General features: G+C 42.5%; 1 protein-coding gene across 6 annotated transcripts; it reads right to left on the bottom strand.

Moving 5' to 3' along the window:
- Window positions 1–15: 15 nt before the first annotated feature.
- Window positions 16–17,862, bottom strand: LOC131464070 (SH3-containing GRB2-like protein 3-interacting protein 1). Of its 6 annotated transcripts, none has more exons than XM_058636355.1 (24): window positions 17,455–17,862; window positions 14,383–14,446; window positions 13,980–14,025; window positions 13,440–13,496; window positions 13,080–13,137; window positions 12,362–12,537; window positions 11,976–11,987; window positions 11,193–11,204; window positions 10,867–10,891; window positions 10,708–10,771; window positions 10,214–10,284; window positions 10,050–10,124; window positions 9,897–9,965; window positions 8,898–9,659; window positions 7,753–7,874; window positions 7,440–7,623; window positions 6,889–6,945; window positions 6,012–6,123; window positions 5,709–5,864; window positions 5,435–5,567; window positions 5,142–5,344; window positions 4,989–5,053; window positions 2,696–2,854; window positions 16–2,480 (listed from the first exon to the last, which is right to left on the bottom strand). In XM_058636355.1, the coding sequence occupies exons 1-24, from the start codon at window positions 17,462–17,464 to the stop codon at window positions 2,458–2,460; spliced, it is 2,715 nt and encodes a 904-aa protein (XP_058492338.1). In that variant the 5' UTR covers window positions 17,465–17,862; the 3' UTR covers window positions 16–2,457. The 6 variants fall into 6 exon arrangements, with proteins under 6 accessions (XP_058492338.1, XP_058492346.1, XP_058492329.1 ...); XM_058636363.1 differs by having other exon boundaries at window positions 2,696–2,860; window positions 7,440–7,590; XM_058636346.1 differs by having other exon boundaries at window positions 2,696–2,860; window positions 17,455–17,861.
- Window positions 17,863–18,156: the final 294 nt, after the last annotated feature.

Raw genomic sequence — 18,156 nt, 5'->3', positions numbered from 1 at the left:
ACAGGGAGATACATGTCATGTTTCCTCTTCTTTATTACCAAGTAAAACAGATATTACATGATATTGATTTTTTTCTTCTTCATATATTTACTTTCAAAATCTTTGGATGGGAAATTTACATGACGTGTTTGCATATTCTGTGTCTACTGCAGTGAAAAAAATACAGCCAGAAAGTTGTGGGGAAAATAAAGTTCTCCCTCAGTCCTCTGATATTAGAGGACTGAGAGTCTGCTCTTTAATAAGGCAAAACAACATAAGCATTTCTAACAGAAACGTGGTGAAGCACTTCTCTCACCTCCTCTCGTCTAGAATTAAATATCACTTTACACCCAGGCCCGAACAGTGAGTGAACACAAAACATTCCATAAAATGTGATGCTTGCATGTCCTCATGTGCACATATGACATTTAGCCATGATTTGGTTCATGAATGAAACTGAAGATGTGCTTCGTGTGCAAGTCCAACACCGATATCAGACGCATGGAATGAGCTTCTGTCAGGGCAGCAACAGGGAAAAAGAGCGTGGAGGTCATGTAAAGGCAAAATGTCTCCTCTCATTGCACAGCTACTCACTAACATGTAACATCATGGCCCTATTGAAACTGATAAACTGGTATTGCATTGATAAAACTGGTCGTGGACAAATGCAGATTTCATGCGGCACCATTCGGAGTTATTTGTCAACACTTGTTTTGTACAAGAAACCCACATGTGAAAGAATAGGCGGAGAATGTGGCGTTGTCATTACACGGAACCTAAAATGTGTGATGAGCGCAGACATCAATTAACCAAGAGACAATCACAGACACACCTATATGCCCAGAGAAATATTTCAAACATAGCTTTTTATGTACACATTTTACACTTAAGATTTTTGTTCTTTTAAATATTGCTGTTAGAAAATGATAAAATATTTATTCAACGTGGTGGAAAAGAAACAAAATTAAAACAAGGACCCGAATAGTGCTACCTTCTCGATAGACATTACTCTTCGTTATGTCCCCACGAATCTTTGTGGAGACTTCTGTCAAAGATCACAGTCAAATTAAGTGGCCCGTTTTCAAAGCAGCATTGAAGGCAACTCCCATAATCATCCTCCCAGGTCCTTTTGTATTTCTCCTGCAACGTAAAGCTCCTTGTTTCACCACTGTATGGCACTCACATGTGGCTCTGTTTATCTCTAAAACCTTAAGGCCCTTTCGAACATAAATCATGTTGTCAAAATAATTGACCCAAACCTTTCCAGCGAGAGTAGCAGCTTTCCCTTACAAATATCACTTAATGGTTACAGACTCTGAGCAATCACACACCACCACAAATGCCACTCAAATCTAGTTTCATGTGTCTCAGCATTGCACGTGCCCAGAGTGTAATGCCTCTGTTCTTCAGCAGGTCAAACCGCTTTAACTGCTTCACTTGACCAGTTGACAGTGAAATGCCACCATTTCACATAATGTCAAATATGTGACGCTAAATTATCACACAAATAGCCTTTACCTTGTTTGCTGAAGTCACATAATAACCTGCTTCAGGAAGAAAATGTTTAATTATTTCACTGTTCACCAGCTTTTCGCTAACATCTTCTGTCTGCTGTAAAGTGACGAACAATTAGTGAACTGTAGCTTCATCACAGGCTTTAAACTGAGTCAGGTTAGTAATAGCATACAAGCAGATTTAACTCACCGAGCACCAAGTCGTTTTGTTTTGGCTCAAATCGAATTATTCTTTCCCTGATGTCACACTGTCTTTAAAAAATACTCACGTCGTGCTCATTGTTTCCCCAAATAAGTTCCATTAAAAAGCACATTCAGGATTAAGCGTGCTGATTTCAATTTGTAAGTCAATTTGACTCTGATCGATCACCTCTTATCGCGAGACTAATAGAATAGGCTTTGCAATAAAACAGACACAGAAATTCTATGAACAATACAGATTTTTCACACATGGTGGAAAAAAATCAGATTTGAGGTGGCAGTGTAAATCAGATATAACTATATAACCTATAACTTACAAGAATATAACTGCAAAGTAATCCTATACTACACTTACTTTTCTACATTGTCCACTCTTCTCAACCGTGTTTGAGATTGTTTTAGGATCATATAATCTATTCACATTATCTTTTACAGTGCATGTGCAATGACCAGTAATAGACAGGGGGGGGGAAAAGAGAGAAACAAATGAATAAGGCTGCATCACTGCATAAATCCACAAGAACAAAGAATCAGGGTTTCCCTAAATGTTACTCTGTGAAAGCCCATCGGTTTTCCAAGGATTTACTTGCATAAACTCAGCAGCAGTCTGTGTTACGGTCTCTTATTCTGTCTACTTTCAACCATGAGTTCTAATGGCTGCTGCTACAGATGACGTTTCAAATGCACCGAACATGGGATGGATCCATTGTCTTCACAGTCAAAAGCCACTGATTCTCTTGGTCTTTCTCCACAAACGGGTCAATCAATTGTCCGCCAAATATTTCCCTGTGAAGCAGAATGAAACGTGTCAGCCCTGCGGTTCAAAAACAAGGAGAGTCAACAGTCAAATGGACACGTGCATGTAAGGCTGGGTTATCGAAAATGTGTTGTTATTTGGTGTCAAAGGAGTTAAGCTCCTCAATTTGACCGAGATCTAATGATCGGATGTCTTGAAGGAAGTTACGACCACAGATGGAGCTCATATCAATACTCAGACTGACCTGAAGCAAATCTCTTCTTGACCAGCGATAGCCGGTAGCCAGTGCCGACCAGCTGGATGTCACAGCCTGACAGAGTGCTTCCCTCACTGGTGAACTGGACAGCCAGCTGTGAGGGTTTACATGGACCCTGTGTCGTCTGAAACCGGCCCAGGAGAGCTCCTACTCCTACACATGATGACATTATACCTTTACTGCCCCGGAGAGGAACTTGCCTTGCATGAATTTATCAAAAAACACATAAATAAATAAACATACACAGGAATGTGATATGACACATAGGCATTTTTGAAACCATGACCAAATACAGAATGAATAAAAAGAAGGTGTAAGGGGGTTTAAATTAGGGCTTGTTGACTGTGTTGTACTTAACGGGTCTGAAAGCACCCAATGTGTCCTGAATGCAGGGGTGGACTGGCCATCTGGCATAAAGGGCATCGTCCTGGTGGGCCATTGACCCAATGTGGGCCGATCTGGTCCACTATGGGGTCGGCTACAGAGGGCTCACAGTGTGTTGCCAGCATCAACACATATTATTGGTCTACGTTTGTCATTGTCAATCAATCATGGGCTGACAGGCTCAGAGAGCCCTGACAGTGCCCTGACAGTGCTGTCAATCACAACACAAACCAGGATGGGCGGGTCTTTATGGCACGTGCTGGAGTCGCAGGACGGGCTGCTGCTGAGCTGAAAATGGATAAGCGTAAGAAACAACTGCGACTTAAAAAGCTGACGTCTCTGGAGGTGGACGCTGCTTAATGTTCGACATTGACAGACCCATTTGGTGTCGGGGTCACCACCCCAGCAGGTGCTGCTGCGCCGGGAGACGAGCGAGTGGAGGCGTACATGGTAAGTCACGTTAGCCTGGGGCTGGCTAGGCTACATTTTGAGACTTGTCCAAAACAAAGTAGAAAACGTTTTTACATTGAATGTGATGTGACCTAATTAACTGCACACTTGTGACAACTTATAAGCCCAGAGTTGAAGGTGACTGTTGGTAGTTGTGGTTGATTTTGTTGAAATATGCCGAATTGTGATATTATTATGGACTAATGAGCTGTAAATAGAGATGCAGAATCAAGCTGTATTGTAAGTACAGATGAGATTCTTTGAATTTTTAGCACAAAATACAAGTAAATCTATAGGAAATAATTAGTTTAATTTGCAATATTTGCCATTGAATTTAATGTAATCTTTCAATTAATTTATTGTTTACTGAGGTGATAACTATTTCGTGGTATAATCTGTAGTTTTCAAATGGCTGTGTATAGTGCTGTCTTGAGCATTTTCATGTATTGTCACAAAGATCTGACTTTTTTGCAATGAAAAACACTAGTGTCATAATGAAAACATGGCAAAGCCATTAGTGTTGTTACGCTCGTGAACGTTTAGTTCAATATGAACTAATCTTTTATCTTGTACATTATTCTGTGGTTTTGAGTTATTTCCCCATCCAATGATAAATGCTTTCCCTATGTCCAGCCCAGACAGGTTCAGGGCAAGTCCAGCTGGTCAGTTCAGGGAGAGAGCCAGACCAATGCAGGCAGCATTGAGACTTAAGTCATCCTTCATGGCAGCTAAATTTGTTTACAAAAAAGTTTACATGGCTACATATACTTGTCGGTACACAGATACTGAGTACAAGTTATGTTTGCTGTTTCTTGCAGTTTGTGAATTTGGTGAGGAGTGGAGCTGACTGGCTGCGGACGGGAAGTAGGGCAATACATTTGCACATTCACGTATGAGAATGCATATCTATTCAGACCTATAATTCATGTCTTAGACTTTTTCACACAGCTATAGATAATTATTTGTTTTTCAATTCTCTATTTATGGTTTCATAATGACTGAGTCACCGTTAAAACAAATGAGTTTCAGCTCTAATGCTGCTACTGTCTGTAATATGTTTCTATTTAGATTATTTGTCAGGATATTTTGTTATTATTGTCCGAGTCTGGTTTTAACTAATGCTGGGCTTACACCTAAAGATTTTCACAGTCACAGACTAAAAACTGAAAGGGTAGCGTGAGGGTTCTTCCCATTAGTCTCGTCCCACCCCTAGTCATGACATAACTTCTATTGTGATTTGACACTATAATGAATAAAGACTGATTGATTGATTGCTATAGCTGTCATTTTAGTCCTTGAGTTCATAGTTACATGCTTTTTTTGTTAACTGCTATCAATGACTCTCCTTTGTAGTATGCATGAGAGGAGATTCTGCTGATAATGTAGTGGGCTGGTCTGGACAGAAAATGCAAGGACTGATGGTTCAATATGAAACACTAACACCCACCTCCATTTTCAGATCTATGAGAGAGACTGGAGATCTTCCACTGTATCGTCTGCTGCTCTGGATTCCTTGGGAAGAGAAAAAGTGTTTTGTCGCAACAGACACGTTGTCTGAAAAGACAAGTAAAAGAAGAGTAAAAGTACAAGCGACCCTCACCAGGTGGCAGGTGGGATCATGGCCTGGAGTTTGGCGGCGCCTCCATCCACAGGTACCAGGAATTGGATGTTGTGTAGTGGGACAGGGGCAGCCATGGCCTCAGTGTTGTACTTGTAATCTATTCTAAGGTCTGTGCTGGCGGCATCGCCTCGCCAGCTGACTGCTAGGTTCAGAGGAGTGGACTGGATCCCCTCTGCGGACACCTGAGACACAGAGAGACACATAAACACACAAGACGGTGAGATAGAAGAATGAATGGATGCAAAACATAGACACAATGGAGGGATACCTACCTGATATTTGATCATATCCACGTTGTAGTATGTTGCCTGAGGCTTCTGTTCAGCCACTCTCTTCAAATGACTCATCAAGTTTGGCATATTTACCCAGAACTCCTTAGTTTCTACACTGTCTGCTGTGGAATCACTAAGGCATGAGAGGAACACAGTTAGATATGAGCTCCACTCTATATTACATATTCATTCATTTCTTTCATGAGTGACTGTAACTTCTGAAGTTACAAAGTAATCTATGTCCATATGGTTTTTTCTGTGTTGTTTTTGTTACCAGCAGAGCAGCTGTGGGTTAGGAAGGACCTGCTCCAGTCGCTCATAGCTGCTAATGCTAAAGGTGAGGATGGGTTGGGACGGTTGGCTTGCAAAGTGCCTGGTGATGCCCGCAGGAAAAGATAGCACCATCTCCCCAGTGACCTTCACAACACATCTGGGACAGAGAGACGAGGCGAGGCCAAACTCAAATATCAGGCTGAACAAAAATCTTTCTTTGCACCTTCAACATTACAACTACAACTACAACTACTACTTCACTTCATTAGTGGAAATCTTTCCAAAACAGAAAATGCAGGCTTACTTGCTGGGATCAGCGCCTTTGAAGTAGGCATTGATGGTTTCTGTGAAGGCAGCTGCCACAGGCAGAGTGTCCTGAGGTCCCATGGTGAGTGGACTGGGTCCTCTAGAGCATCCTGAAGAAAATACACAACACACATATTTTTTTTAGAAATCTTATAGGAAAGCATACGATTCCCGTTCAGACCTGGTATTAACATTTGTTCTCAGTGATCCAAAAACGCATGAGGATAGTGCTAAATATGACTGTTTACACCTGACATTAAACTGCATATGATCACATCTGGCACAAGCAGCCTTTATTGGAATAGACAAAGACAGGGAAAACTGATTGAAAGGTCTTTCTGTGCTGTTACATTATCATGAAATTGCTTAACTGTATAGTACAGAAAAACAACATATAGTGATGTTAATACTGTGGCAGTGAGTGCTGATTAGTTTAAAAAAGAAACATGAAACTGACGTGGATCAGGAACATGATCGTGTGTGTTTTTTTTGAGATAGGATATGAGGACACATTTAAGACAAACTGGGAGCGTTCACACCTGTACTTCACGCCTGTACCCATGATTGGATCACTCAGGAAGTAAGATGTTAATAGTATTACAGGGTCATAATGTAAACTACATCTTTTCCCTGGGTTGCACAAAAGTTTAGCCGTGGGTGATCGCACACAGAACAGGGGAGTATAAACAAACACACAAAAAAGCAAAACTGAACCCTACATTTGTGACTCTGGTATTGAGGTGAGGGAGCAGGACATAGGATAGGGTGGACAGCAGTAGTGTGCCTCACTGGACATGTGTGTGGACAAGACCGCAGGTAGAAATAGTGCAGGTGCTTTCATTACATGCACTGGAGGGACTTCTGGCTGGACTCACCTTCAAAAGCTAAATAAAACCTGCCATGGTCAAACCATACCAGAGGCTGTGACGCCTCTGAGAGAGAGAGGAGACATGAGGAGGAGAGAATCGTGGAGAGGGGACAAGAATGTGAGGCAAGGACACAGTGATGAGTGACAGACAACATGGGCTCAATCTGACAAGTTCACACTACACGACTTTCGGAGTCGCATGGTCGCTGTGCATGTCTTCTCCTTCAGTAATTCTTAATACAGCGCTGCCTCAGGCGAGGAGGGGAATACGTTATTCAAAAGGTTTGTTTTGTTTGACTAAAGTGCAAAAGTGTGACTGGGACTATGTGAAAATGACTTTAGATGTAATATTTTTCTTTTCCTGTTTCCTTCTTTTTCTCTGATGAACACTTATTTTATTCTTGTTTGGGTTTCAGCTGTTGCACCCTGTCCTGACTGGCTGGCGTAGCTGGAGTCATTCGCTGCGACTTGAAAACTCGTCTGCAACCGAATAATAGGGCTGAAAATCATGTGGTGTGAACTAGGCTTAAAGACCAGGCTGACTTGTGAGTGGTGTACCTGCAGTGGACATGGTGAGGTCCCTCCCTAAGGTTGGAGTAGATGCTGCACTTTGCGAGGTAATGGAGGAAATGGAGGAAGAGCTCTCTGCCCGGGCCAGGGGGGCGAACGGCGGGGGGCTGCCTGAAACCGGTGGACTGAAGGGTCGAGTCTGGAGACAGTACACAAACTGTGAATCTGCTGTCTGCGAGTGCGAATGAAGAAAAGGAAGAGTCACACTGAATTAATTCACCTGTGTCATTTAGGAAAAACAAAAGACAGAAAGACAAATAGAGACAGAGAGAGACAGAGAAAGACAGAGAAATGGAAGTACCAGGTCTGTGATTGGCTTCCCCGGGGGCAGTTTTGGTCGCGAGGATGGTCGAGGTGGAGGAGGTGGAGGGACCGGGCTGCCTCGAGACTGAGGCGTGGCAGGACGAGCTGGAGACGAGGGGCCTGCGGTACATACCAGTGTCTGTGGTTAGCACTGCCTTCAGATCACAACAAGAGGATTATATTCAACATCAGCATCATCATTTTTCACTGTCTGAAGATGAATTGTGTAATTTCACATTTCACTCCCACAACTAATGTTAGATTTTTTGCCTCCCACTACGGAAGACGACAACACAAAAGCAGGAGAAACATCAGAGGTGTGAGGCTGGTGTTAGGATGACTTAAGCGTTGTGGGAACACAAGTGGTGAGATGTGGCCACGTGATAAAAACAGAAACTATAACGTTCAACATAACATAGGTATTCACTGAACACTATTTAATAAATGATAAATGTGTGATAACTGGTATCTATTTAATATTTAATTAATACAGCCTGATATATAAGTGAGGTCCTTTGTCAGTGTTCACCTTGGCATCAAAAAGAAGAAACCACAAAGCACATCCTGTTTAACTATTTGATTTAAATGTTAAAACTCTAATTGAAATGACTGAGGATTAGGGAAACAGAGGCTGTTGCTCAATTGTATCGTTCCATCAGAAGTGAGAAACCTTACATATATTTATTGTAGCTGAAGTATTCAAATGTTGATCCTATGTGGCTTATAGATAAAGAAACACAAATATATATTTGTGCTTACATGAACAAGCATCAGTCTCTTTTTAAAGGGCATGAAACTGAAGATTCGGTATTTAGCATTTCTATTTCCTTATAATAAAATAAAGTGTATGCCTCATACAATCATGATTTCCTTCACCATTAGTTTGTTAACTTATTATGGAGTGAACTCAAAGGTAATTTTGTGTTGACTGGAGATCAGTTGCGATAAAAGAAACAAAAGTTTGACATAATAGTAAAGAAAAACAACCTTAAACTCAAGCATAATAAGTGACTGTTCTGTAGTGGGATCAGATCATCAAATACAAACCAATCACAAAGAACAAATGTATTTTAGGCATAATTGTGTGATCGTTTTGTTACAGAACGGCAGCCTAACTGGCAAGAAGGAGAGCAGAGTACTCACTGCTGCCTGAGTGGGGCCCAGGAGAAGACATAATAGATCTGTAGGTGGTTGGAGGAAGAGGAGGTGGCGTTCCCCTGAAGCTTGGTGTCAGCTCTCTAGGTGAGCCCACAAAGTCTGGGATATCATCTCTCAGGTATCCACTGTCTGGGGTTCTTCTTCCTCCTGCTCCCCCCAGGACCAGGGGAGAAGTAATTCCTGTCCGAGGAGATCTCCGCTCCGCTGGTAGAGGGGGCACCGGGCTGATGGGGACAGGACAGGAAGAGTATCCTGCAAACCGCAGCACCTCCTCGTCGATCGCCTCCTCGTCGAGGCAAACTGGAGACGAATTAGAGGAAGAGAAGTTGGGAGGCAGTGGAGGGGCTGGCTCATCCGGAGGAGGAGGTCCGAGCAGAATGGAGGGGGGTGAGTCTGGCGGTGTAAAAGGAGGAGGAGACCCGGGTGAAAAAGGTGGAGGCGAAGGTGGGGGCTCATTCGGCGGTGGACCAGGAGAAAGGCAGGGGGTTGAGGGAGTCGACGAAGGTGTGTCTGGTGGAGGAGAGTCCGGTGGTGGTGGGGGAGCAGGTTCATCAGGTGGTGGAGGTCTGTCCTCAGTGAAAACGACCCATCTGGGTGACATTGTCTCTTCGCTGGCGCGAGGACTGTCAAAGGGGCCAAACACGTCGTCAAGGTCGGGGCCCGGGGAGCCACGGTAGGAGGCGGGGGACAGGACGTTCAGGTAGATCGGGGCTGAACTGCGAGCTCCTCTTCCGTTGGGTAGATCAGCTGCAAATAGTGGGAAGAAGGCCTTAATTAAGCACTCTCATGGAATTTAAAGGTCAAACGTGTAACATTTAGGAGGGTTTATTGACTGCGGAGTGGAAGATACTCCCCACAAGTATGTTTGTATCGGTGTATAATCGCTTTAATATTCAAAATTGCAGGGGTTTCATAGCCTGGGAGGGTTACAGTATTTGTACACTATGGACCTTCTACAGTTTAAACACTTTAAGATGAACTTACCTGCAGAGTCTGAAGAGTATCCATAATGACTTCTTGATGGAATGTTTTTTGGAGGAAGCGGAGGAGGAGCTGTGACATGGATGACAGGGTCAGGTCAGTAAAGCATGCCAGATTACATGATGCATAAACACATCCTGGCACAGGGACCCTCACCTCCCATTGGAAAACTTCTACTGAGCGGTGATTCTGACCGTGATCTTGATTCTCCCCAGATATCCGTAGGAACCACTGTGAATGACAAGGAGACAATCACCATCACCTCTGTAATCTCTGCTGTCAATCTGTTCTTGATTATGGTCTAGTGATAAGGGTCGGACCATCATATCTGGCATATTTGGTCTCTGAAGGCTGGCCAAAAAAGGCGGGAACGTTCTGTGTTAGCCGGTCACTGCAGAGGAAGAAGCACAAAAAGGATTATTACTCTAAAGCAATGATTCCCAAAGTATGAGCCACGTCCACCCGGTGGGCCCTGAAGGTACTGCAGGTGGGCCATGAGAACAAATAAACAGGTTTCAGATAAACAAGAAGCACCTAAGTAACTTTAAAAAGTCACTTTTGCTTTTACTGCAAGGTAAATTAAATATGGACAATTTATGGAGAAATTAGTTTTGTACCCTTGACATGGAAAGGCCAGATTAAAATGTTTTAAATTGTAGAACGTAACTCTTAAATATCTGTTACTTTCAAAACATTGTCAAATCAGCTCAAGTGAGACAGTTGCAAACAGGTTGTCCACAAAAAAAAAAAACTATAATTATGTGATAATTATAGTTTTTTTTTGTGGAGAGGTGTTACCGGTCAATAATCACACCTTGGCATCTCAGGGACAGGACTTGGAGTTGGCGTGGAGCGTCTTGGTCTGACAATCTCCTCACCTAATGGAAGAAATTACTCTGTTAGTCTTGTGTTCGACAAGGAAAATGCACTGCTTTATTATGAAGCTGCAGTTTGTTTAATCAAGTGTACTCACAGGACAAATTTCTTTTTATCTGCCCCTGTAAAAGAAACAATTCAAAACAAAAGATAAATAAAGGATGTGGGTAATAAAGAATGAAAGTACAAACACATAACAATTTTCTTTTGTGACAAAGTGACAAATTGCTTGGACCAAATAGAACATGACAAATATTTAAAATTCTTTAATAGTTTTCTGAAAGTGGACTCTACATTATCTGAGATGTGGTTACTTTTTAAGTTGCTGTGTGTCCTGTCTTGTGTCTGAACAGGTCAGAGGTCAAAGAGCAGTGTTACAGGCTGTCTGATGCAGACCGCCAGCAGAGGGCGTGATCAACTCACCGGGCTGCGTCTCTGAGACCAGCAAAAAGGAAGAGAGAACAGACCTGGGTCAGAGAGTGAGTGACAAATCAGTTAAGTGGACACCAACTTAAACTGCACACACCGCATGTCTTTACTTTCACCGCAAAGCTGCGACATTAATGCAACAGGAGCCATAACAGGCTGAGATTATGGGGACAACACCAGCAACATCACCTACAACACACACACACACAGAGCTGCACACTCAAACAAGACACAAGTCTCTGAGCATTTAACTGAGACCAAATCAGTAGGTATGAAGCTTTGTGTGTGTGTGTTATGATTATGGTGCATTATGTAATAGCAATGCTTTGCCAGAAAGGGCCAAGTAAAGCTTTTGGTAAACAAACAAACAAACAAAATGAACAAAATAATCTATTGTTTTCAAGGCCTAAAAAGGGTACAAACGCAGAGAGTGAGTCCATGCAGAGTCACACTGAGTTGGGCTGGGCGGTATATGGCCAAAAACATCAGCAGCATAACAACTAAGTTTCATATTAGTCAGTATCAATAACTATTACCATAAAATGCCAGATAATTAAGGTTTTTCTCCCGAGTATCTGTCCAATTATTTATGAACAGGCATCAACAAACAGTTGCAGTATATATTGTTGTTGAATTATTGCGCAGCCCAATTCATAAGTGAATTATTACGGTTTGTGAATGGGGGCGGGGTTATCGGGCATCTCTTTTCAGTTAGCTCATGCCGTGCAGTCGCTCTCTTCACGGTGATACAAGGATGAAAATGTGTGACAGGCTTACCGGACTTCTCTTCTACAAGATGATGGCAGACGAGTTTTGAAAAAACAGAAGGCAAAAAAAACAAGGAGGCAGTTACAGAGACAGATGTAAGTAATGCAGTATGTAATATAGCTGCAGTATGTAAACCAGAGGTGTCAAACTTGCCACATGCGGCCCACCCCTAAAATGAAATAGCTGGTTTTCATGTTTATAGATTAATTTTGCATCATAAATATGTTTTATGATGTGAACTACATATCATTATTTGTGAGAACAAAGTCTGTTATTTTGAGATTATGTGAACTATCGTCATTAAAGTGAATGACTTTTAGAAGTTTGAGGCCCCTGGTGTACACATTATGTGCTTTGTAGAGTAGGAAAAGAGCGAGTTGATCAGCAGCACTCACCAGAGACGGCGAGAGTGCCAAACCTCCCACTGAGGCTTTTAGCTCGTCCATAGTCGGAGGGACACACTTGGCACTGTCCGGCACAAGCGGCTTGATCTTAATTTTGAACTTTTTCTTGCTGTCCTCGTCGTCTTCTGAGTCGCTGGAGGAGAAAAAGTGCTTACCTTTGGAAGCAAGTGAGGTCTCGTCAAGGACAAAGCAGAATAAGTACAATATGTAATAACAGCAATGGAGAGTGATTAAATTTCATGCGGCTTTTAAAGCTGTTCCTTCATCCTTTTAAAATATGGACATTTTACTGAAAGACGCTGTTCATGTGCAGAGTGAGACATGTGCTCGGTGTCTCCATGTGTCTCTCATGCTGCCTCGGCTAATTCATCCCGCTCTTTAAGAATCTACGTCAAATCTACAGCTGCTGACACCTGTGGGAGCAGGAACTTAAAATACCTGTGAACTGCAGGTCAGTTGTTAATAAGAGCTGTGGCTCTGTGACAGCTGCGGAGTCAATTCAAATATAATATGACTTCTTACCTGCGGCCCTGACACTTGTTTAGTTTCTTGTCAGACATGTGGTGTGGTGAATGAGTGATGGATTATTCAATTCGACCAGTTTAATACTGAGCCAGACTCATCCAATGACTCATTCAGCCAAACAGGCCAATAATTTTTCGGATCTGCTCCCACCACCCACCGCTCCTTCTTTCCAGTGAAAGGATATCATCGCCTTCGTCACCAGGCCGCAAGCTGAATCCCTCCTCATCCACGTCAGGAGAGGCCTGCACAAAAGAGAAGAGGAGGCAATGAGTCGTTTCTAGTGTATCATACACACTGGCACAGCCAAGCTGCTAAACTCATGCCTCTGAGTTACTTTGTTTAAAAAACGCGGATCCCATTTCACAGATGTCTTGCCAGAGACAGTCGGCTTCCTGACTGACTGACTGTACGGCTACTGTTACATGACCCTGATCGCAACAGCACGTCGCACTGTATATTTACTGCACAGAGCTGCAGAGTCTCTGCTGAGCATAGAAGTAAGTAAAGAGTAATTAAAACAGGAGAGTAGATTGTGTGTACTCACATATCTGTCCCAGTCAATCTCCCCATAGAAACCATTGGGTGCCCCATTGGCCTTTTTCTATTAATAAAATGGAGAGGTTTACATTTGAGTCAGTAACGGTGACATTCAATGTCTAAGATCATATTCTGGTATCAGGATATGATGAGAAAATACCAGAATTGTTAGAAAAAAATGGTGTCACATCGCTGACCGTTATTTATCATGGTCATAATGATCGTCCACATCTGCATGCAGTTTATATGTGCAATGAGACATTTTGGGGATTTGGGGTAAACTTGCTAAACTGTTGTGAGGTTTTTGGTTTGTATATTTGTTGCCAAATCAGACTTTTTAAATGTTGTAATAAAATGATTTATTATCTTTTAAAGGTAATAACAGTACATGGAATGACGGTACATGACAATATCTTAACTCTCTTTAACACCTCTATATTTGGACGGATTCTTCTGTTAAAAGTCACAAGATAAATCCAAATCCTGGGGGGGAAAAAGAGTTAACTTAAAGGTCATAATTCAAGAATGAACAAAAAAAAACACCTACACTTCCTTTCTTTCCACTTCCAGTCCCTTCTTTGTCAGGCGAGCTCCTGTTTCAGGTGACAAGAGAGAACAAATGTTTTTATCATACTTTTCTCATTCCATCTGGGATTTCAAAACCTGGTTTAAGTATAGTCCAATATCATCCTTGAGTTAAAGTAATGCATCTGTCAATATCTTACTTTCACAAATAAATACACATTTGTACTTTTTTGAGACACAGTTCTTAAATGTTAAATTTCTGAACTCAAGCAGCCAAATTTGGCTGCAGTAAAAATGCTGTTTAAAATGAGCAAATGAGAAAAAAAAAAAATCTGTTTCAGAGTATTAAGTTTTAATCACATTATCTAAGTGTAGAACTGCCATGCTGTTTGTTAAGTTGTAAGCGTGTTTGTGAGCAAACTCACGCTGCGTCTGCATCCTTGTCTTTCTTTCGTAAACCCAGAGCTTTCCTGGTTCGGTTTTTGAGTCCTAAAAACACACAGAGAGAGGGATCCATTTAAAGTCGAGCAACACAGACAGGACACGGACTCGTGCAATGTATCAGTTTCAGACACAAACATCCTGCCATCTGAAACAGGCCCGCGCATAAAACGTAGCCATGCAGACCGTGCAATTTCCTTAAGTGTCCTCTCCCTGACAATATAAAATGGAGAGGAAACTCGAGCAAAGGTTGATCAATCTGTACACTTCATTAGCGAGATTCGATGGAGGCTGGAGGGGAGGAGAGGAGCAACTACAGAAGCCAGAGTAGATGCCAACACCCCCAGCAGCAAAACCAACAAAGAATAAAACATGTCTCGAGTAGAAAACACATAATACACAGGGTGTGTTTCCTGTGACGTCACTTTTCATCATTAGAGGAGAGGAGAGCTGTTTAAAACCCCAACAAAGACTTTTTCTTGAACTTGAAAAACTTGTGGCGACTGATGAGACAAGTTCATAATTAGCTTGTCTTCTTTTAATTATGCTCAAAAAAGCAAAACCTCAGATAAAGAAAAGCACCTTTCCAAGTTCATGCAGATGGCACACTCTTACTCTTGCTCCAGCTACTGAAAGGTTTATACCGCGTTTTAGACGACGACCTGTGAGTGCAGTTCATTCCCAAATCTACACTTCAGTAGCAGCGACACGAGATGGACAGTTGGGAGGATAAACACCTCCGTTTACCTCCGTTTATCCTCAGTGGGTTGTGGTTAAAAATGGAACTCATTGTATTATGATTTGGTGTTTTTTCGGTTTGTTAATTGCTCATGTTTTTTGTCTACATGTTCTAAATACTGTTGTGCTTCTTCCTCAAAATCAAATCAAAGTAAACCTTGAGCCTTGGATTTATTTTCCATCATCACACTGAAATCGTACCAGCAGCAGCAGCACGGCTGTGCAGTGCACTGTACTGTGGCTCATTCACTGGACACGAAGCTCTCCTGAGCACTGAAGGACATGTCAGGGCCTGTGATGTATTAGAAGATAACTGGGCTGCTCAACACTGATTACTCCTGCATCATGTGCTCTTCATCAGTGGAGGAAGCTTTGTACAGGGCACTATGCCCCTGTCTTGCATGTTTTCTTTTGCTGTTGTTCAGAAATCTGTGGGAAACTGAGATCCAGTCATAAAATTCTGTGATTTTTGAATGGAAATAGAGTGACACAAACCGACTGCATGCTTACCACATGACTCTGTGTATAATTCATCGACAAAAACTTGCTGGTTTGTTATCAGTCACAGTTTGTGGCGTTTATGACTAGAGAGTTCAGCAGGAAGCTCTAGAAGAAACCCAGTAACTGATATAAGGTTTCCCCCAGAGCTGTCAAACTCTTCTCTATGCAATGAGCATTAGAAGAATCTTTATAAATGACAAAAAATGAATGAGGCAGTTGTCCACATTGGCTGTCAACAGTGCAAAACTGGGAAAAATCTTGCTCTTCGTCATTATTTACACACATAGATCGACTCACGACAGGAACAGTACAACCAATGTCCGGACCAACCAGTTCTGACCAGTGAGGATTCACTCAACATGTTATAGCACTAACAGTGTTATAACATGCTGCCCCCCAGTCCCTCTCTTCAGCTACTGTTTGTACACTTACACCAAGTACAAATAGTACAAATGTGCTGACTGCAAGTACAGTATTCACCGTATTCACTCTTACCTTGAATACAACATTTTATATAACTTTATTCCAACTGTAACACAGTGTTAACTCCACTATGACCTTCTGCAACTGCACCTTGGTCACTGAGTTACATTACCTCGCCCGACTGATGTCCTGCAACAGTGAAACACCACTGGCTGATGCCATATTTGTGCCCTTTTTTTAGAACGCACGTGCATCTCCGCCCACTCAGCTTTCAAACACGGCCACATAATCCAGTGACTTTCTGTTATCTTTGCACGTTTACTGCAAATAATCCCTCATTTCAAAATTCTAAATCCTTTTGGGGTTTTTTATTTGTATGCACTCTGAGAATTAACCGCAATCAGAGACGAGGAGATGTTTGTGAGTGCGTTTAACGATACTGAATCACCCACATGCCATTAAGGCAGCACATTCACGGCATCTTTACGATGCTGTGAGCAACGCATGCTCACAAAGGCTATGGTAAACGTGTGACATCTGAGTTGAGTGTGGAACTGAGTACAATGTCAAAGAGAGGCTGACTGCGAGCCTTCTACTAATAATAGCCACCTTCCATTACCACATTGGCATTAATGGATGGTACAGCATCTCTCATGTCGGCTTGTATGTATGATGTAGTTCTTCTATCACAGTTTATGACTCACTTAACTGCACTCAACCACTCGACTTTGGTTAATCCTGTATGCAACACAGGGACCGTGTGTGTTTGCGAAGTATATATGCAAATATACTTGTAAGTAAAAATAATGTAATAATAATTTTATTAGTTAGGTTACAATTTTATAGTTAGGCAGTGTTTTCAAGTCACTATAAAGGTATTAACTCATTGACTGTGATCCTAATAATGTAGGCTCACCATAATCAACTAAATGAGAGTGATCTTTATCATATTGTGAAATCCCTGGCAAAAAAATACACTTTCCTGGCAGGAGATGTATGATTGGAAGTAGCTAAACAGATTTTTCCTCACTTTGAGATATGCTGAGCATACAGTATAACCAGAGTCAGAGCTGTGCACAGTCACACGAGTAAACACACACGCAAACACAACATGATAGAGAAACGCAGGCACACACACACACACACACACACAACAGGAACACCAGTAAGTGTTGCAAATGCCACTTCTTCTCTCCTCACACCTTTCCCTTCATCTCACACACATCTCCTCTCGTCCTGTCACACTGTCACGGTCATGCGTGCATACAGTCAGGCAGATCACATCACTGGATTCAATGGCCCACCAGGACACAAGAGGGTAGGAGGAGGACACAGAGGCACACATGATGGAAAATAAAAGAGGAGCAGAAGGAGAACACAAACGGATAATTCACCTTGCATCATCTTTGCAGATTTTCATCCTATGTTGCCTTCTGGTTTGCAGGCAAAGGCAAACGGAGAAGTCCTGCCGGTCAAAGGATGCCTGGGCAGGGCATGGCTAATTCTGCACAGCTCCTCCCGGCAGCAAAGCACGATGTTGATTCCCCTCCACCCACAAGGGCCCTACCCCCGGACACCCGCTCAGGGAGGTGGTGAGAGGCAGAAGCAGAGGTTGGAGGACACAATGCCAGGAGACACTCGAGCGATATGCGGCTAATCCGGGGGAAGGGGTCCTCGGTGTGTGCGTGCTAGGCCCCAGACACTGCACCGACACACGCCATCTCTGTGAGGGGGGGATGCTGAGGAAAGGCGAGGGAGGGAGAAAAAAAAACCACAGTGAGCGAGAGAGAGATGAAGAGAGAGAGGGGAGGAGGGAGGCTGTGGGAGGCTTGCTGATGTCACATCTGCACTAAACCAATCCCTGTAACCATGGTCACATGGCTGCTGTCCCCTGATGCCTTGGCAGCGCTCTCCTTGCCTTGAGTTGCCTCTGTAGCCAACTGCATACGCATTACACAAGGTCTTACATGATATCATGCTAAATATGAGCTCACATTTCAATCCCAGTGAATCTAAATCTCTGATTTGCTTTTAAAAATACAGAATGTTTTCACATTTCTGAACATATTGTATGTACAAAATGTACATATTAGGAC

This window comes from Solea solea, chromosome 1, assembly GCF_958295425.1.
Source record: "Solea solea chromosome 1, fSolSol10.1, whole genome shotgun sequence".
In the NCBI taxonomy this organism is placed as follows: domain Eukaryota; kingdom Metazoa; phylum Chordata; class Actinopteri; order Pleuronectiformes; family Soleidae; genus Solea; species Solea solea.
This window is presented reverse-complemented; position numbering and strand designations above follow the sequence as displayed.

Excerpts from the sequence above, each read along its gene's own strand:
- LOC131464070 (XM_058636346.1), bottom strand. Across the intron at positions 14,026-14,382 it reads GACAAGGATGCAGACGCAGC|GAGCTCGCCTGACAAAGAAG; the intron begins GTGAGTTTGCTC and ends CACCTGAAACAG. Across the intron at positions 5,054-5,141 it reads ATGATCCCACCTGCCACCTG|GAATCCAGAGCAGCAGACGA; the intron begins GTGAGGGTCGCT and ends TCTCTTCCCAAG.